This window comes from Gekko japonicus, unplaced genomic scaffold, assembly GCF_001447785.1.
Source record: "Gekko japonicus isolate JY-2015 unplaced genomic scaffold, Gekko_japonicus_V1.1 scaffold1805, whole genome shotgun sequence".
Lineage (NCBI taxonomy): Eukaryota > Metazoa > Chordata > Lepidosauria > Squamata > Gekkonidae > Gekko > Gekko japonicus.
In genome coordinates, this window is record NW_015162535.1 from 81,804 (window position 1) to 104,522 (window position 22,719).

Genomic DNA, 22,719 nt, shown 5'->3' on the forward strand with positions numbered 1-22,719 from the left:
GATGAGATGGTCTGTCAGTATCATAGATGCAACGGACACGAAATTGAGCAAACTTCAGAGGATGGCGGAAAACAGGAGGGCCTGGTGAGATCTTGTCCATGGGGTCGCAAAGAGTCGGACTCGACTGTGCGACTGAACAACAACGAGTCGGAGACATAGTACACCCCAATATCATCTAATCTTGGAAGCAAAGCAGAGTTAGCATTTGGGTGGAGTACAACCAAGGAAGACTCTGCAAAGGAAGGTCAAGGCAAACCACCTGTGCTTCTTACTTGCTTTGAAAGACCCTTGCTGGGACTGCCATCAAGAAGTGAATGCTGCACATGAATTCTCTGTACAGCATCATGTTTTTGTTTTAAGAGAAACAACACATAACTTGTAATGCCTCTGTTCTGCTTTGGAAACAAGTATGAGCAGTTTGGAACTCCAGAATCCAGGGATAAATTTAAATGAGTCATATTTCAGAAGCATGTCTTTTGCTGAGCATTCGAGTGATAAGCAATTTAGTGATCCACAGGCATGTATGAACCAGCCACTGGATAATGATGGCTCTTTATACTCTTTGCATTTTTTATATTTCTTTTTTCCCCCCAGAGGAACAAAATAAGATGAGCTTCATTCAGCATTAATTACAAACTACTTGAAACTGTAACCCAGGAAGCAGGACACTGGTCTGATGGTAGATGCAGTGTTGAAGGTATGTGTGGAGCAAATCTATTAGATACATTATGATGATTTTTTTTAAAAAAGCAGACTTTGGCATTGCTCTCAAAGGGAAAAGGTTACTTCACTAATGCATTGCAATTAGTCACACAAAAATAGCATTGCACATATTTGTTTGAGGATGCAAACAATTAGAGAGGTCTAAGTCTGTCTGCCATTCTGCTACTGACTTCAGAGACAGGGAGAGGAGGAAGTCTTGAAAGGGTAACAGGTTGGAGGGAGAAGGTTAATGAGTGGCGTGGACTGATCATTGCAACTCTTGATGAAATGTAAACATGCTTAGGAACTTGGTAATGCTGTGATGTTGTTTCTAGATGCATTTACTTGGATGTAAGCAGTGTGAATATTCATTGATTGGAGCTGACTTCCAAGGATCGGAATTAGGGTTGCCAGGACTCCCAGATTAGTGGCAGAAGAAGAATAAGAAGAAGAGGAGGAGGAGGTTGGATTTATACCCTGCCCTTCACTACCCAAAGGAGTCTTAAAGTGACTTACAATCTGCTTTCCCTTCCCCTCGCCACAACAGACACCCTGTGAGGTAAGTGAGGCTGAGAGAGCTCTTTCGAGGACTGCCCTTGAGAGAACAGCTCTGAAAGAACTTGTGACTGACCCAAGATCACACCAGCAGCCACATGTGGAGGAGTGGGGACCAATGTTCTCTCTAAGCCGTGGAGTCTTGTGAGCAAAAATTCTCCTTTGTGAGCTACTGACATCAAAGTTGTGAGCGAGCCATTTGGTTGCTGCATAAATTAGTTTGCTCTGGAGCCCTCCTTCCTGAGCTAAGGCAAAAATGTGTGAGCCGGAGGCTAAAAAACTGTGAGCTAGCTCACACTAACTCAGCTTAGAGGGAACACTGGTGGGGACTCAAACCCGGCTCTCCCAGATTAGAATCCATGCTCTTAACCACTACACCAAGCTGGCTCTCAGAAAACAGCAGGGGGGAAATCGCTAGGTGATGTGCATGGAGGAGCAGTGCTCTAGCATGTCCCTCAAACTCTAATGATTTAACCCTCGAATTCTGGGCAAATGTTAGATCATCACCCTTCTCAGTATCATCACTTTTGGGTCACACAAATCATGACATTTGCCAGAGAGCCTCCCACTAGTAAAGTCTGTCCTGCCAGTTGCCACTTTTGGCTGGCAAACCTAACTGGAACTGACCGCCAAATAAATGCAGGTGGTGGATGAGTAAATAGAATGCATTTAGTGATAACATCCAGATTTTTGAACACACTGTTTTTTACACGGACTCTCCTTGCTCAGAATGAAACTCTAGTCATCTTTATTTCCCTTCTGGTCGTACTAATGAAATGTGATAGAATTCTATCTTTAAAGTGCACACCAGTCTTTTTACCAGTTTAAGTTTACTAACCTCCAAGTAGAGCCTGGTGTTCTTCCTGAAGTGATCAGAGGCTTCCCAAGTCCCCCCAGGGGGCATGGAAACCCCCGCCCCAGAGGCCCATTCCCCGCTGGTGGCGGATCGGGCCCCGGGGGGAACCCCACCCTGACGTGTGCGTCACCCGGAAGTGACGCAACTACTCCGGGCACGCTGGGGGCGGGGCCCACGGTCATCCGAGGGAAAACTCTACGGTTTTCCCTCAGATGGTTGTGGCCCTGCCCCCAGCGTGCCCGGCGTCATCATGTCACTTCCAGGTGACGTTCGTGCGGCGTGCGCGAGCTTCGTGTGCGCATGCTCCAGCTGCAGTGCGGGAGTCCCCCGGTAAGGAGATATTTCGGCAACCCTAACTGATCACCAGATTACAGAGGAAATGTTCCCCTGGAGGAAATCACTGCTTCAGGGGGTGGATACTATGGCATCACATGCCTGCTGAGCCATCTTCCTAACCCCACCCTTTCCAGGCACAACTCCCCCCCCATTCTCCATGAAGATCCCAAGCCAGAATTGGAGTCAGTTATGTATCAATGGTATAAAACAATGTGTCAATGGTGAAACAATGATAAAAAAAGAAACAAATGAACCACAAATACCAGCAACAGAAATGGTCAAACCTGTTTAAGTAGCCCCCCCCCATCTCTTTAATCCCTTATCAAAATCTGAAATGACAATTCTGAGGTAGGCCTGCTGAAGATCTGCATAGATACAAAGGAGGGAAGGGAATAATAGAGGGAGAAATTGATGTATTTGATGTTTGGTTATGTAAACTTGATGAAAAGGATTATGAATGAATATGAAATGTAAGAGATCAATACAAATAAACTTTTTTTAAAAAAAGATACAAAGTAAAAAAAAAATCCATGGAAAGGCACAGTTTCAGAGATTTAAATACCACAATCTATGGTTATCAACCCAGTAGAGAGCAGTCCTTCATGTGACAATACACGCATCCGGGAAAAATTATTCTTTAAAGTCATTGCATATGTTTACTGTTCCTGTTCATTTACCACCTGACCTTCAAGTATATTTATATGCCAGGAAATGAGAGTAGGAGTAAAAGTCATTGCTCAGTGACAGTAAAAGAAATCCAGATTTGTCGCCTTCCTTTCCCCCCCAGCAGTGTGAACGAAATGATAATTCTGATGATGGTATGCTCTCTCCCTTCTCGACAGCAATGCTAAACTTAGTTCTCCTTCAGACTTTGCTGATCCTTATCCTTTTTATTGTATGCTCGATGGTAATTTTCTGGCAAAGGATCCCCCCCCCCCAAGCTAGCTTCTGACACAATTCTTCTAGCTGGACATTCCTGGATCCTTTGGTTGGAAGTTCCAAGTTGCTAAAACATGAAGTCAACATCCCTATATTTACAAGAAATTAATATTTTAAAATGGAGATCATGATACCTCAAAATGACTAGTGTAAAATTATCTCTCTCCTGGAAAGTTAGACAGGCCACTTATCAATGGTACTATAGCTCAGGGCTCAGGGCTCGAGCATAATTTCTCCAGAATGGTTCAGAACTGTGGCACAGAGTCCCCAATCACATCCTACACAGAGAATTTCATGAATCATGAAATAATTTTCCCCCCCTATTTCTATCCATAAGTGATATGGTTATTGGTATGCAGCTTAGGCTAGGCCCTACTGACCCTCCAAAATAGGGCTGCCACTGCCCCCACCCCCAGCCACTGTTGGGGCATCCAGGTTGGGGAACTCCTCAAGATTTGGGGGTGTAGCCTGGGGAGGACAGGGACCTCAGTGGGGCACAGGGCCACACTTACTTACTTACTTACTTCTTACTGCTTTCACAAGCAGAGTCATAAAGAGCAAACCCTCATCCCACAAAAAGAGAGCCTAAAAGTTACTACTAGAAAAGATAGCAAAAGCTGCCAGAAATTTCACCACACAGAGAGTAGTTTGTTTATCTCTGAGTAACCAGGATGATTTTGCTTCTGAAGAGAGAAAGTCCTGATTAAATAATGGGGAGATCAGTTCAGCTCTTCGATCTGAAAAACTGGGGCAGTCAGAAAATATGATCCACAGAATCAATGTTTTGTTGTTGTTGCCACAATTACAGAATCTATCTGAATATGGCATCCCATTGAATCTTCCTACCATCACTGCTGAAGGTAGGGCAGGGCAGTGCCATAGAGCACACCCTCCAAGGCATCCATGTTCTCCAGAGTAACTAATCTCTGTAGTCTAAAGATGAACTGTAATACTGGGGGATCCTGAGGTGCCCGCTGGAGGCTGGCAACCCTACCCCCAAGCAAGGCTGTAGCCAGCCCTTCTCACTAGGTGGGGGTTCAACTTTTCCAGAGAGGGCTGATGGTGATATCACATCCGGGGGAATTCCAGACCATGAACACTTTAGGTGGGGAGGTTTCAGCCTTCAGGCTAAAGGAATTGGCAATTGTTTCTTTAAATTAAAGAAGAAGAAGTAGAAGGAGGAGGAGGAGGAGGAGGAGGAACTGCACCAGTGAAGCTAAGGAATCAAGAAACAAAACAGTGGTGCCATGGGAATCAATTTTATTCACTCTTTGTGCCCCAACATGTTTCGCTCAGTGCTTCCAGAGGGGTGGGTGGCACCATTTTAGTGGGAAGAACACTGACACTTTAAAATGGTGCAGACCTCCCTGAAGAAGTGCTGAGCAAAACACGTTGGGGGCACGTAGAGTGAATGAAATTTATTCCCATGGCACCACTGTTTTTTTCCCCCCAGAAGAAGAAGAACTGCACCAGTGAAGCTAAGGAATCAAGAAACAAAACAGTGGTGCCATGGGAATCAATTTTATTCACTCTGTGTGCCCCAACATGTTTTGCTCAGTGCTTCCACAGTGGTGGGTTGCACCATTTTAGTGGGAAGAACACTGACACTTTAAAATGGTGCAGACCTCCCTGAAGAAGTGCTGAGCAAAACACGTTGGGGGCACGTAGAGTGAATGAAATTTATTCCCATGGCACCACTGTTTTTTTCCCCCCATTCCTTATTCCTTCAAGAACCTTGCAAAGTTTACAGTCATCTGCCTTGAATCTCTGGGAGAAATGTGGGCTGTAAATGAAGAAATTAAAGAAAGAAATATTAACTAAATGGCAGTTTTTAAAAACTAGTAATTTACCTGAAAAAAAGGATTAACATGGCACAAATTAGGAACCTATTTTCTGGAACAGGAGTTAGGTGTGCTGAAACTGTGCTTCAGGTGGGAAGAGGAACCCACTCATCCCAACCTGACTATAGGTCCAGCCACAGACCCCAGTACGACGTCCCTGTTTCTCTCCTTTCCTCCCTGCACTCGAGCCCTGCCATGATTTGGTAAATTGTTTATTCTATAACCCTAACCCGAATGACAATTCCAGATATTTCAAAGAGATACAGCACAGAACTAAAAACAAAGGTGTACTTTCTCATGTGTGAAGAGAGAAATTAAAGAAAGAAATATTAACTAAACGGCAGTTTTTTAAAAACTAGTGATTTACCTGAAAAAAGGATTAACATGGCACAAATTTAGGAACCTATTTTCTGGAACAAGAGTTAGGTGTGCGGAAACTGTGCTTCAGGTGGGAAGAGGAACCCACTCATCCCAACCTGACTATAGGTCCAGCCACAGATCCCAGTATGACGTCCCTGTTTCTCTCCTTTCCTCCCTGCACTCGAGCCCTGCCATGATTTGGTAAATTGTTTATTCTATAACCCTAACCCGAATGACAATTCCAGATATTTCAAAGAGATACAGCACAGAACTAAAAACAAAGGTGTACTTTCTCATGTGTGAAGAGAAAATGAACATTACCAGCAAACAGAAGGCAACAATGATAAACAGGCATAAAGTATGCTATACAACATTTCATCATAGCATGCTTACCTCTTTTTTTCTGGATTGTGAAATTTGAGTTGTCTGACAGTTCAGGTGGGAGGTTATAAACAAAGTGGTGTCCATTCTTGGGATCATCTTTGTCAATGGCCCTCATGGTGTGAATGACCTAAAAGAGAAAAGGGGGGAAAAGGGTTTACCTAAAACAAAGATAACTGCAGGTTATGTGAGTGAAGGAGAGGAGATTATGGCCAAATATTTAACAAATGTAATCTCACTGGGATGAATCCTGCCAGCTTTTTCACTTGATCTCATCCAATTTCCTTCTTTACTACAGCTCCCATCCAATTTGGCTTTTAGGTGGTCAAGGAGATATTGCATATGGCATTATCATAATCATTTGCCTCATGGATTTTCTTGTCTGCACAGTGTGTGGATCCAGCCTGTGCTTTTGGTTCTTTTTGGCGAGGGATGGGCTCTGTTCACACGACTCTAGACATACAAGGTTGGATAATGTCAAAAAAAGACCCGCAGGCATTGGAGGGGGGGGCAATTAGTCTACAGAGGGCCTCCAACTACCCCTCGTGTTGCTCCTGGTGGTCTTCCATCCCCCAGGTACAGCAGTTCTGGATTTATTGCCCATGAGCAGTGTTCCCTCTAAACTGAGTTAGAGTGAGCTAGCTCACAGTTTTCTTAGCCTCTGGCTCACACATTTTTGTCTTAACTCAGGAAGGATGGCTCCAGAGCAAACTAATTTATACAGCAGCCAAATCGCTCGCTCACAGCTTTAATGCCAGCAGCTCACAAAGTAGAATTTTTGCTCAGTTTAGAGGGAGCATTGCCCATGAGCTTCACTGGGTGCCCCTGAGCTGTATTATTACTGGAGAGGGAGGGGGGAAAACACTAATTTAAACATCTTAAAGTGAACTCCGGTAGGCTGCCAGTCACAGACTGTCCCATCAAATCACACGTAAGCCGTTAGCCAGCTGTCTTAAAGAGCCTGCTCTCTCAGAATGAAGCAAGATGAGACCAAGTTGCGGTGTAGATGGAGCGCTATTAAGTGGAGTGCTTCAATCTCTTTGCTACTTGGCTTAAAGCTGGTATGTAATAATCTTCTGCTGAATTTATGTCAGAAGATAAAATCCTTACTCATTGCACTATCCAGTTTTCCCTTTTATTAACTCACTCCCCTCCCCTTAAAAAAAAAATATGGGATGCCACATGAAATAAGTTTTGAAAATGTCACTTTTGTTGTTTCAGGTACTCAAGTCAAGAAATTAAGAGTTCAGGTTACCATAGCAACCTTCGCCTCACCCAGGCCTATATTCAAGGCAATGAGGGATTTTATCATATGTATGAAGTCATGCAAATGTTTCTTTTTTGTCAGCACTGGCCAAGGTCCAAGAGTTTTCACTGCCATGTTCTTCTTGCTGTGCTAATGAGAACGTCATTTCTTTTTTCTCCCCTCCCTTGGTGCCAAATGATTGTTTAATGAATGACCATTATTGGAGTAACTCATTGGCACTTTCAACCTTCGAAATCGCAACAGGAGAGAAAAAGAGGGACGCTGGCCAATGAATAGCTTGCCGTTTGACTGTTTCCTCAGAAGGTACGACTTTTGCTGTGTGCCTTGATGTGAGCTGCAAAGACAATTTGCATGAGAAAGAAAGCTGTCTGGGGGAAAAAATAGTGTTTGAAGGAACAGCCATCTTATCAATGTTCTTGTGAACCGTTGAACTCTGCCTTGACTGCATGTAAGGTGTCAAACAAATAAATGGCCTGTTTCCAATCACACAGTTCCAAAGACTCAAGCGCCCTTGAGGGTTTTTTTTAGACAGGGTACTGATTTCTGCTGATTATCCCTTCCCACTACAGCCCACTGAGGCATTAGGATTGAATCTGTATTTGCATTTTTAAATCAGTTTCGTGCTGCTGTGACGCCGTCTTTCTCTATGCTTGTTTGAATGTTGTTTGGAGAAGATTCTTTCAAAGCAATGCAAAGGTGCAATGACAGTGGAACCGCCACAAAAGGGCAATAAACATATGCAGACATGCAAAAGTATGCGGGCACTGTTGAGGTGTGAAAACGAAACCAAATGTAGACAGCTTTTTTGAAGATGGAGTCAGAAGGCTGGGACACCGGTGGGAAAGACAAATGCAGATATGACCCCAATTTTGATCCAAGGGGCTGGCAGAGCCTCAGGAGCAGGATATCAATGGAAGGGAGGGACTTTGGAAATCACCACCCTGTCTAAAGGAATGCAAAGGTTAAAGGAATGCAAAGGTGCAATGACAGTGGAGACGCCACGAAAGGGCAATAAACATATGCAGACGTGCAAAGGTATGCTGGCACTGTTGAGGTGTGAAAACGAAACCAAATGTAGACAGCTTTTTTGAAGATGGAGTCAGAAGGCTGGGACACCGGTGGGAAAGACAAATGCAGATATGACCCCAATTTTGATCCAAGGGGCTGGCAGAGCCTCAGGAGCAGGATATCAATGGAAGGGAGGGACTTTGGAAATCACCACCCTGTCTTTTTATAAAAACAAAACAAAACACAACAACAACAACCTTAATGACCTTTTGGAATGACATGTTTGGATACAAGCCAGTGTACTCTGATGGGGGAGTGAAGTCATTTGCTGTAATAGTAGCAGCCCAGAGTACTATGCATGAGCATTATCCCATTTTGGATATTCACAAAAAATCCTTTGACGTAGGTTCCATTAGGAAAGAGTAACTTGCCCAGTGAACTTCATGGTTGACCAGTCATTTGAACTCATATCGCCTTACATGAAATGTGATGGTCTGGATCCAATGGCATGTTACACTGGACAGGTGTCATTAGACGTGCAGATATGATTCTTTTGCCTTCAGAACAGTGGGAGTACAGTGGAACTGGGGAAATTATGTGAGTGAAAGTGTGCCGTTTTCATAATTGAAATCGATCCTTCTGGCTTAAGGTTGCCAGCACAGCATAGGCATCCAGTTGGAGGCTGTGGGAAATTGGGACCTATCTGATCAGCATCATGCTGATGCTACAACATCAGTTCTGGTACAAACTTGAAAGGGTGTCAATACATTGGTGCAACACTCTACGATTAATTAAAAAAATGTCATAGTTTAACCACAGAGTTTTGGGTGAATCTCAAAAACCGAAGTCCAGTGCCAGTGCAATGGCTTCACTTCTGGTTTGGGCCAGAAGTGATGCCATGGAATTGGCATGATGCCAAATGACACCCTGCCATCTATTTCCCCCCCACCACCACCACTACACTGTTAAGTGGCAGCAGGGAAGAGGGGGTCCATGGTGGGAGGTCCCCTGCTATGGTGGGAGACCTGGCCATCCTAGTCCTTGTTTGGAAAAAGACAGAAAAATGTATACCGGGGGAGGGGGCAGACTTGATCACTAAAAACTGATGTGGGGGCAGAAAGTAGGGTATAAATATCTAAATCTATGAAGGAGGAAGTCAGCACTCCCCTTCTTGTACATACAAACCTAACAATCAAATGCTCACACAGTAAAACAAGTATTCATTTCATAAGGTGTGGTGGTGAAATCAGGGACTCAAACTGGGACATTCCTGATTGCAAATGCTGGTTGCAACCTGAGACTTTGGTGTATTATGCATGGGTGTTTTCCCTCACTTCCACTGTGCATGTCTGTCAGGTTTTCTTTGTCATTCTGCATTGATTTTCTTCCTTCAGAGCTCAGTTCACTTTCTGGTCGCTGTTTCCCCAGGTTTTCTGAGAGTGTTTTTGTGCCAATTTCCCCCTGTGCTTTTAGCCTCCAGATCACACATTTTTGTCTTCGCTCAGGAAGGATGGCTCCAGAGCAAGCTAATTTATGCAGTAGCCAAATCGCTCGCTCACAACTTTAATGCCAGTAGCTCGCAAAGTAGAATTTTTGCTCACAAGACCCCACAGCTTAGAGGGAACATTGATGGGGAGATGTCGATCCCAGGCTGCACTGGGCTTTAAAGTTTAGTATCAACACCTTGAAATAGATCTGGTACTGCATTGGTAGCCAGTGCAATTGGCGTAGCACCAGCTGAATGCACATCCTCACAGGTGTTGCAGTCAGCAGGCATGCCACCACATTTTTGCACTTCCTGGAGTTTCCAGATCAGATTCAACTATAAGTCTGCATAGAGCATTCCAGTAATCTAACCTGGAAGTGACCATTGCATGGGTCAATGTAGCCAAGTCCCAGAAGGAGAGATAAGGTACCAGTTGCCTGATCTGCTGAAGATGGTAAAAGGCAGACCTAGCAAAAATGGTGACCTGAGCCTCCATAGAAAGACCCTTGTATGAACAGGGCCCTAGACTACTTACCCTCGGCACTGGCACTAACAGTACCCCATCCAAGGCTGGAAGCCTGATTCCCAAACCTACCTCCCCCCCGACTCAGGTACAGGACCTCCATCTTCATTGGATTAAGTTTCAGCTGGCTCTGCTGTAACCACCCATCCATGACCTCCAGTTCCCTGTCCAAATTATCCAGGGCTGTCCATCAGCAGATAGAGCTGGGTGTCATCAGTGTATTGGTGACAACCCAGCCCAAACCTCCGAGCCAACTGGGCGAGGGGGTGTATGTAGATGTTGAACAACATTGGCGATAGGATCACTTTCTGTGACACTCCACATTCTGGTAGGTATTGCAGGGATACCTTCTCACCAAGCGCTACCCTCTGTCCTTGACCATGGAGAAAGGAGTGCTACCCTCTGTCCTTGACTATGGAGAAAAGAGGAAAATCATTGTAAGGCAGTCCTAATTCCTACTTCAGCAATGTGGTGGGTCTCTTTACATGAGATGTAAAGAGAGAGACACTGGGACAGGAAACCTAAAGCTTTGAAAACATTTTCCCCTTTAATGTTTTAGTGAACAAGTTGAGTAAGTCGGGATCATTTTGGCAATCTCTGGAAGCTTAACAGCAAAATGACAGCTGAGCCACGTGGACCTTCTGTGAATCACTGAACTTAAGAACCGCTTGGGATCGATCCATTTGGAGGAAAATATGCACAGGGCAGGCTTTAAAAGAACAGCCAAGATCACAATCAGTGTGCAGGATCAAATTAGAGAATCACAAAGAGAAAACTACACAAGTTTGCAAGGAAGGGCAGGGAATTTGTGTTATTATGCTGCTGGACTAGGAGATTGGCAAAATCCCCCCACCCTTCAGTTTAGTGGCACAAGACTAAAAAAGTTCTCCAGGGCTTCTGGCAGAGGACTCCTCCCCCATACAAACTGCAACCCTGTGCAAAGTGTGGTGGAGATGCAGCCGTCTTTGCACAAGCACACACATACCCACACCTGTGCATTCTGTACACTCAACATGTTTCCCCATATTGTGAGATCATGTAACTCCCATTTTTCACAGTGGCTGATAGCACAGAAGAGAATCCCCAAGTGTGCCACAATACTGAAAACGGGGCTTCACAGCTGCTTGTCAGTTTAAAAAAAAATCTTGTCAGTTTCAACATCAGGTTTTCCCCCTTTGTCTTAATTCCTTTGTGTTCCCTTTCATTCAATGAACTCACACTAAAATGCATGCACAAAACCTGAACTACAAGGATTTAAATGGAAGGCACTTGCTGGATGCTACTGCACAGCTGTGATAAGCCAACTACATAAATTAAAAAACAAATCTTTGGACACCACTCCCCAGGGCCGTCACATGTCCCAAGTGACGTTTTGCCCCAATTTAGAAACGTGTTTTTTAAAAATTGTAGATGCAGAATAAATATACTGTAAGGCAGGCACAGAATCCGAAGTCAAGACTAAAGTTGTACTGTTCTGAAAATCTGTGGCAAAATGTGTGTGTGTGTGTGATGGGCCTGTATCTAATTAAGCTTCAGAGTAGTGATGAACAAATATGCCCCCCCAGTTTCAACATCAGGTTTTCCCCCTTTGTCTTAATCCTTTGTGTTCCCTTTCACTCAATGAACTCACACTAAAATGCATGCACAAAACCTGAACTACAAGGATTTAAATGGAAGGCACTTGCTGGATGCTACTGCACAGCTGTGATAGGGAAACTGCATAAATTTAAAAAAAAATCTTTGGACACCACTCCCCAGGGCCCCCACATGTCCCAAGTAATGTTTTGCCCCAATTTAGAAACATATTTTTTAAAAAAATGTAGATGCAGAATAAATATACTGTAAGGCAGGCACAGAATCCGAAGTCAAGACTAAAGTTGTACTGTTCTGAAAATCTGTGGCAAAATGTGTGTGTGTGTGTGATGGGCCTGTATCTAATTAAGCTTCAGAGTAGTGATGAACAAATATGCCCCCCCCCCAATTTCTTTCCATTTTCATGCATCGTTGCAAAAAGCATTTTCCATCCTACTTATTTTCTTTGGCAAAATTTCTTTCCCCTCCCCCATGTATTTCCCTGTTTACATTTGTTTCTTTTAGAGCATTTTACACCATATGCCATTAATGCCTAATTGATATAAAAACAGGTGTCAATCTGAATGGTAATCTCTTTATTGGATTTCATTAATACAGTTGGTGTAAAAGACGGCAGCCTTATGAAGTATGAAGAAACCATAAAAAAGAAACCGAACCTTTACGAGTAAATGTGAGTATTCAAAGAACAAAACAAAATACAATAGCATATTCCTGCTTCAGGGCTTTTTTCTGGCCCAGAAGACAACAGAGGTGTGCAACATCATCTGAGACTGGCAGGCAATAGGAAGCCTCCGGATGGGCTAGGCTTAGTATAAATACCAGACGGCTGGCCGTTCCCTCTTGTCTAGTCATTTCATGTCTGCTACATTCACCCCCTTTTTAGGATAGGGGGCCTTCCTTCATCCAAATACAGTTATGGTCTTAGTCAAGCAAAGAACTACAAAGAAAATGGAAGCTTAAAGTTCTTAGGTTGTGGTCACACACACTAGAAAAAAATGGGGGGGAGAACGAGGCTACTTCCTCCGGAGGAATTTGATCTGCAGGTGCACGATCACACCTCCCTTTGAAGCTGTGGGCACAGTCAGTGCGTGATCAGATGCAACTGCGGGTGAGTCGTGGTTTTTTTGTGCCATTTTCCCTCCATACGCTTAATCCAGGGATCGATGAATCACACCTCTCCCTATGGAGTTTGCGATGATGCACATACTGTGAAGGGGAGCCTGATCAGACCATCCTGACACCATGAGAGCGTGCTGGAGCAATCAAACAGGGGAAAGTCCGTTCGTGGCCCATCGCAACCCATTAACTACCGGATTCCCCCCAGTGTCTTTTAACTCCTGTGGTGGAGCAGAATGGGTTGCCGATGGCTGCAGGGTGCTTCCCAGATGTTGTTGTCTGATCGCGCCCTTTAAATCCACCCGGCATTCGCACCTATGTCGGGTCTAATTGTGCGTATGATCACGGCCTTAAACAAATTTTTGGAATGGCAAAGCAGCAAAATCATTGCTCCTCCAAAATTACCTTTTGGTAGGGCTGCCAACCTCCTGGTGGTGGCTGGAGATCTCCTGGGAATGTAACCGATCTCCAGACTACAGAGACCAATTCCCCTGGAGAAAACAAATGCTTTGGAGGGTGGCCTGCATGGCATTATAACCCTACTGAGATCCTTCCCCTCCTTAGCATCCACCCCTTGCCAATCTCCAGGAATTTGCCAACCTGTAATTGGAAACCCCACCCGACAATCCCCCTCCGACAAGAAAGGAGAGACTGGACTGCCTCCTGAAATTTTAATTCTTGACAAAAACAGAGCAGAGTCTTTTCAGCACGGATACTTCTTTTGTTCAGTTCTCTCTCAGGGACAGGTCATTGTTGGCTTTAGGAAGTCAGATTAATAGCTTTTTAAAAACCACTTTACTGGGGGTTTAGATGATATTGCTATTCTTTGATGCATTTTTCATAATTCAAGTTGGATGCATCTTTTTTTTAAAAAAAATTGTAATGAGCGCAACATAAATTGTTGGTAAACTACCAATTGAGTGAAAATGCAAATGTGGCACCCTCTGGGGGCAGACAAATATCACACTTAGGGCCCATGAGGGCCTGAAAGCACCAACCCAGTCACGACTTCTTCGCATAAGTTGTTTTACTGACCAATTTGCACACCTGAAGATGTGGTTAACTTCACTTACCCCAGGGTAACACTGCATTAGGTGAGAGAAGACCCACAATGCTATAACCTGCCTCCTTCTTCCTCTTTCTTCTCTTGGTTGGCTCCGGGTTTTCACCTTCTACTCTGGGGCCCTCTCCCATTTCCCCCTTCCTTCCTTTTTATAGCCCCCAGCTCCATGACAGCTGAGGGGTGAAACGATGGCTGAGGGGATGACATGATCAAGGTTTATAAGATTATGCATGGGATAGAGCTGGTAGAGAAAAAAAGTACTTTTCTCCCTTTCTCATAATACAAGAACTCATGGGCAATCAATGAAATTGCTGAGCAGTCAGGTTAGAACAGATAAAAGGAAGTCCTTCTTCACCCAAAGAGTGATTAACACATGGAATTCACTGCCACAGGAGGTGGTGGCGGCTACAAGCATGGACAGCTTCAAGAGGGAATTAGATAAAAATATGGAGCGGAAGTCCATCAGTGGCTATTAGCCACGAGGTATAGATAGGAACTCTCAGGCTGGGGCAAGTGGTGCTCTGTATTCTTGGTGCTTGGTGGGGGGGCAACAGTGGGAGGGCTTCTAGCGTCTTGGTCCCACTGCTGGATCTCCTGATGGCACCTGGTATTTTTGGCCATTGTGTGACAGAGTGTTGGACTGGATGGGCCACTGGCCTGATACAAAATTGGCTTCTCTTATGTTCTTCTTATGTCCATACCTGGTCCTTGAGCTAAGCTCTACCCTTCTCTTCTATATCCCCTGATCCTTAGCCAGCCCTACCTTAAACCACCTAGCCCTTAGATTTACCGGGTGCCTGTTAATGGCAGGCAGCCTCCTGGTAGAAGAAGAAAAGATTGGATTTATACCCTCCCCTTCACTACCCGAAGGACTCTCAGAGTGGCTTGCAATCTCCTTTCCCTTCCCCTCCCCACAAAAGACACCCTGTGAGAGAACAGCTCTGAAATAACTTGTGACTGACCCAAGGTCACACCAGCAGCTACACGTGGAGGAGTGGGGAATCAAACCCGGTTCTCCCAGATTAGAGTTTGTGCTCCTAACCACTACACCAAACTTGCAATTGTTGTTGGTGTCCACTGGAGTTCCTCTGGTCAGTGGGGAACAGCAGACTGGCAATATAGGGGGGGGGGAGGAGCAGCAACCTTTGTTGCCACACGATGATGTCACCTCCAGTGAGACCTGCAAGCGCAGGCATGACACCCGGATGACATTCTAGCACTTGCCCAGAAACGCCATAAACTCCAGTGCAATGTTGGTGCTTCTGAGTCATCACGTGGGGATGAAGATCCAGCCCCCTACAGAAAGGACCTGCCTCCCCTCATCTCCCACCGGTTGCCGGGCCATGCAGCCTGTTGGGTCTGGAAACCCTACTGGACCCAGAGAGCCATTGTTCTCCTGTCCAGGCTTGCTCACTGCCTTTTGAGCTTCCCAGGACAGATTGCCCAAGCCTACCTGTTGCAGAGGCTATCCTGGCTGACCCTTCCTGTCCTTGGTTCCCTCCCCCACTTAACCCAGGGGAACCCTGCTGCTGGGCCCAGGTGTGTGTCTTTCCCTGCCAGGTGGGTCGTTGCTGGGGAGCCCGCCATGAGAAAAATAAAGGCAGAATGATTTATTCTATCTTAGGGTGATTTCCTACTAGAGCTGCTCCGGGCTCACTCTTCACTTTTGCCTCGATGGTAGGTGTCAATTTCACACAAGCTGCTGCGCAGCCTCATTTTGCCTCGCAGCTTCCTGCGATTTCCCCCGCGTCTACTCAATCCTCAAAAAACAGGGGCAATTTCTCACTAGAGCTGCCTCGCAGCACAGTGCCGTTTGCCTCGACACAAACATGTCAATTTCACACCCGAGGCTGCGGGGCTGCATTTGACTTGGGGCTTTGCCCAATTTCCTCCGCAGTTTCATGATCCTCAAAAACCAGGATCACGAAACTGCGGAGGAAATCGGACGAAGCCCCGAGTCAAAATGCAGCCCCGGAGCTTCGGGTGTGAAATTGACATGTTTGTGTCTGGGCAAACGGCGCTGTGCTGCAAGGCAGCTCTAGTGAGAAATCGCCCCAGGATTGGGTAGAGGCGGGGAAAATCACACTAAGCTGAGAGGCAAAATGCCGCAGCGCAGCAGCTTGTGTGAAATTGACACCTACCATCGAGGCAAAAGTGAAGAGTGAGCCCGGAGCAGCTCTAGTGGGAAATCACCCTTACTTTATTCACTGATGGCAATGCTATTAAGAATGTTCAGATTCTCTACCTTTACGTGTGTTCTTTAAACAGATCAAGGACATCCATAACCAGGAATACTGAAATTAACTGAATTAGTAAAATATCAGTTAAAATGCCTGCTAACTAATTCAAACCATGAGGATCCCCCCCCCAATCAAATTAGAGAGCGCATATAGACTCTCTGGGTCTTGACTAATCCGCAGCACGTGGCAAGAATGAGGGGACTTCAGCGTAGGCGTAATCGTATCGAACTGGTGACTCATTAATGCAACTAATTAATATCAGATTTATTTATCTGGTGCGAAGTGGCAGGGAACAAAAAAAAAGAAAGAACGAGAGGAAAAACAACCCTATACATATGCAGAGGTATAGAAAGGATGCCAAACACAAAGTGACAATGCTTTTTCAGCAGATATGCTGTTACAGATTCAGAAGAAAAGCAGGGAGAATTCATCTGGCAATGTTATACATCAACAGTTTTTAATGCATTCTGTCACGTCACCAGCCGCCGTGGTTGCCACTCTCAATTATATCAGGGCCCAAAATAGAACACGTGGAAAAATGAAGTGCATTAGATAGTTCACTCGGTATATTTACAGACTGCAAATAAGGTTTTCTAAGAGGTTGAGATGTAATCAGCTCCCTTAAAGTGATTCAAACTCAATTTAACTTAGCTGTAAGTTAACCCCCAAATGCGTAAATATATTCAGATAGTATCGAGAGACGGCTTTCTTTCTTCATGTCAGTTGATAGAGATTTAATTTGAAAGAGGCAGGTAAATGAAGAGCCAGAAGACTGGAGAACCATGTAGATTTGGTTGGTTGCTTTCAGTGTAGGGTTTAATATTTCTAATTGGCTCACAGAAGTCAGTTCTCCTTTATTCTGTCTTTCCAGTGTCTGTCTCCATGGTATCCCTTAATTCTCTGCTATACAGTATATATCCATCTCCAGTTCTTTGGTCTATTCAGGTTTCTCTCATGTATGTTGGTGGTGGAAAGGGCCGTCAAGTTGCACATGACTTATGGCAACCCCTTGGGGTTTCCAAGGCAAGAGACATTCAGAGGTGTTTGCACTGCCTGCCTCTGCATAGAGACCCTGGCATTCCTTGGAGGTCTCCCATCCAAATACTAACCAGGGTCAACCCTGCTTAACTTCCTAGATCTGCCTAGCCTGGCCTGTACAGGTCAAGGCTCTCGCGGATGGGTCCTGTTTTATAGCTTCTTCAGATACCTATTTTTGGTACATCTTCCCCAAAGGCACCCTCCTCCTCTGCTTCCTCACCTATATGCCAATTTCACCTATTCTTCAATTAAATTCCAGATTCATTTCTCCTCATTGCTTCATCTGTTCTTCCTTTCTTCCACATCTCTTTCTTTTCATCCTTTCTTTTCTATGTGATGTAGTGGGTAGCATGGGAGACCCAGGCTCAGTTCCCCACTCTGCCATGGAAGTTAACTGGATGATGTTGGGTTAGCCAGTCTTTCTCAACCTGTCCCAAAAGTATGAGCTTTCGTGAGTCACTGCTCACTTCTTCAGATACCAGAACTTAGCAGTGATTCATGAAATCTCATACCCTGCCACATATTTTGTTAGTCTTTAATGTGCTACTGGACTCTTGCTCTTTTCTACTGCTACAGACAGACTAACATGGCTACCCATTTTGATCTACCCCAAGGATTGGGGATAAAATGGAGGATGGGAGATTTGTAACCTGCTTTGAGTCCCTATTGGAAAATGGCACCCTACCTTGACTTGTCCAATCTGGGCTACAGACAGACTAACATGTCTACCCATTTTGATCTACCCCAAGGAGTGGGGATGAAATGGAGGATGGGAGATTTGTAACCCGCTTTGGGTCCCTATTGGAAAATGGAACCCTACCTTGACTTGTCCAATCTGGCCATGTGCCCTTGCAGTCAGCTTGGAAACTCCAATTTGTACAGAGTTCCCCAGCTCAGTTACTATTGGGAGGTAGGCAAAGTAGGCATATATAAACCAATTCTATAGTCACTCCACCAACTACCAGTCAGTACTGGGTTCAATTCAGGGTTCTGATTATCACCTACAAAGCCCTTCATGGCCTTGGACCAACACAGGACTTCTTCTTCATCATCTTCTTCTTCATAATTCCATTTGCTTAATGACTGATACTTCTTTGCATTGTTTCCTAGTTTTTGAGGCCCTAGTCCTATTACACTGCTTATTGGATGTCTCGTGGGGTTTGATGGCATTGTTAACATTGTCTAATCAAACTTGAGTGAAAGGCAGGCTATAAGTAAAGTAAATCAGTGACCAGATACATAAAAGCCCAGTCCTCAAATCTTCAGGCTCTCTGCTACTGCCCCCATCATTAAATTCCTCCCCTCCTCCCCCACCTTTTCCTCCCCCCATGTTCTGAAGTTCTGGGTGAGCCCTTTCATGCAAAAACTGTACTTTTGCTTCCTGCTGTCAGTTTTCTATTCCTGACCCATCTTGCACAGCTGTTAAAATGCTGATGAACACTGGATCATATGACAGCCCACTCAGCCGGTGCCTTGAAAACTGACAGATGGAAGGCAACAGCCAGTTGCTAGTATATGGTGTATATATAAGCTTGAATATGATGACATGTAGCAACAAGTAGGGCAATATCACTGCATAGCGACCCTGGACTTCCTTGGTGGTCTCCCATCCAAGTACTAACCAGGGCTGACCCTGCTTAGCTTCTGAGATCATCGGGCTAGCCTGGGCTATCTATGCCAGGGCACCATGTTCTTATATTTCTGTTAGCATTGTAGCTTTTCCTGCTGTTAGTTCAACTGTAGCATTCCTTCATTCTAGTTTCACATGGCCGCTTGTGAATTTGTCTCCCAACTAGACCACCATTTACTTTGGGGTCTTGTGAGGAACTACAGGGAGGGTAAATTAGAAAAAAAAAAAAGGGGGGGAGCTCCCCTTGCGCAATGAAATGATACAGTTTAAATTTGTGGTACAATGAGGAACTTTGAACTCATATAGCCCTGAATTTCAGAATGGTTTACATTTGATATTGTTTGTTTGTTTCATGACTGCTGGGTAACTAGAATAGGCCAGAGTTGTGGAAATAACCACAAAAAGTTTTTTTTTAAAATTTAAATGTAGATTGTTCATAACAATAAAATCTTGGTACAAACAGGGTCTTGTACAACCCCATGATAAGACAGAAACAAGTCCTAAATCTATTGTAAGGTAAGCTGCTTTGGTAAATGGTGGATTTAATGCCAAACACCCTTGAAGCACAAGAATAGCTGGATTAACAACTCTAGTGTCATGCTGTCAGCTGCTGTTTATTTAAATTAAAATGTCACTACCCAGAAATAAATGAGGTAGCTACAGAGCTGTAGATTTCCGTCACTCAGTGTCCTTACAAACTGGATAATATAACTGATTCTGTTTCATTTGTGTAGTACTGCCTCCTAGGAGATTAGGTCCTGTTTATTTCATTCAACCTCACCCAAAATTTGGTGCTTTCTTGAATTATGGATGAGGCAAAGCCATGTGGATTCAGAATCACAGGACGCCGCCAAAACCTGTCAGGGAAAGGGCTCAATGGTAGACCACAGAGTCTTTGTGTGCACAGTCCCAGATGCAATCTGCAGCATCTTCAGTTTTTTAAAAAGTCTCAGGTTGCAAGATTGATTTATCTCTGACTGAGACCCTGGAGAGCCCCTGCCAGTCAGGGTGGGGGAAAAAAAACCTGAGCTAAATGATGCAATGGACTGACTCACCCCATGACTGAGCCATATATCTGTGTGGCTTCCTCAACCCATCTCTCTCCTTCGGGAGGGGATGTTTGTATTCTTTCTACATAAAGGCCACACCTTATGCTATTTCATTCTATTCTCATTCTCTGGTTGCCTGAACAGCATCTCTTGAATTTCCTCATTAAAAATCTGTGGATTCCTAGGATCCTACAAATTCTGTTGAGCAGGAGGCATGTTTAGGAACTCTGCCTGTAAGAGGTTACAATCTCCCACAATTGGCATAGAACCAGAAGAGTGACAACCAACCTTTCTGGCAATGATACCACACGTCATGAGCAAAGTATGAAACTGTTGCACTGTGGAGAGAGACTGGAAGGGTTATAGGCCTGACTCCAGCTAACCAAGCCCCTATGTTCTTCTGTCTCCATCTAGTGGCACTGCTTGTGACAGCAGGAGATCTTTGAACAGACTTTCCGTTATATTTTTGTAATGGCAACTGTGCAGAATGGGCATTTGGATCATGTTAATGGCATGTAGTAGCCTACATAACACAGACTTGCTTGAGCTTGTCAGAGCTCGGAAGCTAATCAGGGTTGGTCATGGTTAGTATTTGGATGGGAGACCACCAAGAAAGTCCAGGTTTGCTATGCAGAGGCAGGCAACAGCAAACTACCTTTGCTCACCTTTTGCCTTGAAAACTCCATGAGGTGGAACTACATGGAGTCACTGTAAGGCTGTTGTAATTTGATGCCCTTTTATTGTTATTATGGCATAAGGGCATGGGTGTGTGTGTGAATGTAGAATGTATATTATAGACCAGGCATGTCCAACTTCGAACAGGTAGTGATCTGTTTTTTCCGGCCAAAAGCGCCGGTGATCTACCACTATGAAAATAAAGTTTCAAATTACTTTTAAATTAGATTTTAACCCACTAAAGTTGGGTTCCACCGCCCCCCCCCCCCATTTATAATGCACCTTCTGTCATTTACTGGTAAGCAAAATAAACAAAAAAAAAACAAAAAGCATGCACGAAGATCGCCATTCTGTGGATGGTTCCATATGCGCATGCGCAAACTGAGTTTAAAAAAAACACCCACCGATGCCCACTGTGTGTGAACGGGCATACAGAGATGGGCTCCGCAGACAGGAGGTAAGTATAATCGCGTTTCAGCTGGCATAAACTGCACCGGTTGGAACCAGTGCAGTTTATGCCGGCTGAAACGCGATCACACTTACCTCCTGTCTACGGAGCCCATCTCTGTATGCCCGTTCACACACAGTGGGCATCGGTGGGTGTTTTTTTTAAACTCAGTTTGCGCATGCGCATATGGAACCATCCACAGAATGGCGATCTTCGTGCATGCGCAAAATTCCCTGTCCCGAAAAGCATGCCCTGAGGAGAGGACTTATCTTTAAAGTTTAAAGACCAAACTGGCCTCCCTGAGGTCCTGGACTCCTCTAAAACCTTAAACTAAGGACCTTTTTCTTTTTTTTAAACAAACGCCATGGCAAAGCTTCACCCAAGCACATATTGCCGACCTAACAAAAAAATGGGCGAAAAGCGGAAGCCTTGGACTTCCGAACGGAAGTGGCTCTACACCCGCGGAAAGTGATCAGACAGGGGGATAATGCGGTTGGAACCGGTGCACTCAGGATACCACCACTTGGGGACCTAGTAGCAGAATGCAAGGGTTTAAAGGCTGTTTGCAACAGTTAGGGACGGAAGGCAGATGTTCACCGCATGATCGCCCGTAAGTACATCAATTCCAACCGGCACCTATACCGTTGTAAATGCCCCATCTGAACGCACTCTACTTGTCAGCTCTTTACACATGCACATGGGCATGGATAAACCCCTATAAAGTGGTGTGACTGAAGTAACAAAAATGGCATGGGGAAAAATAATAAACCCCACTGCATCCTGGCTCTGATCTCAGCCCCCCCATTTGATATTTCCTATTGTAATGTATTAAATTGTTATTATTTTATCATATGTAATCTTTCATTAAAATCTTTCAATTTATCGTAATCTTTAATTTTATCATAATCATAATCCTTCATTTTATCATATGTAATCTTTCATTAAACTCTGTCTCCATTCCTGAGGACTGGAAGGTAGCTAATGTCATTCCCATCTTTAAAAAGGGTTCCAGAGGAGATCCGGGAAATTACAGGCCAGTCAGTCTGACATTGATACCGGGTACATTGGTAGAAACTGTTATTAAGGAAAGAATTAGTAGACACATTGATTAACAAAAATAACTGAGGCAGACTCAGCATGGGTTCTGTCAGGGAAGATCTTGTCTCACTAACCTGTTAGTGTTCTTTGAGGGGGTGAACAAACATGTGGACAAGGGGGACCCAATAGACCTTGACTTCCAGAAAGCTTTTGATAAAGTTCCTCATCAAAGGCTCCTAAGTAAGCTCAATAGTCATGGGAAAGAGAGTGAGTATAAATGGGCATTTTTTTCAGAGGAGAGTCATAAGCAGTGGGTTACCACAGGGATCAGTACTGGGTCCGATGCTTTTCAACATGTTCATTAATGACTTGGAGTTGGGAGTAAGCAGTGAAATGGCTAAATTTGTGGATGACACAAAACGGTTCAGGGTGGTGAAAAGCAGGGAGGATTGTGAGACACTCCAAAGGGATCTGTCGAGGATGGGTGAGTGGGCATCAACATGGCAAATGGGGTTCAATGTGGCCATGTGCAAAGTGATGCACATTGGAGCCAAAAATCCTAACTATAAATACAC

At 44.6% G+C, this 22,719-nt stretch overlaps 1 protein-coding gene across 1 annotated transcript in view; it reads right to left on the reverse strand.

The window, feature by feature from the left end:
- LOC107106192 (cadherin-8-like) overlaps positions 1-22,719 on the reverse strand; it is a 299,351-nt gene that overhangs the window by 36,108 nt on the left and 240,524 nt on the right. Inside the window, exon 10 of the mRNA XM_015406302.1 lies at positions 5,983-6,100. Within this exon, the coding sequence (XP_015261788.1) occupies positions 5,983-6,100 (118 nt within the window). The remainder of the gene's footprint in view (positions 1-5,982; positions 6,101-22,719) is intronic.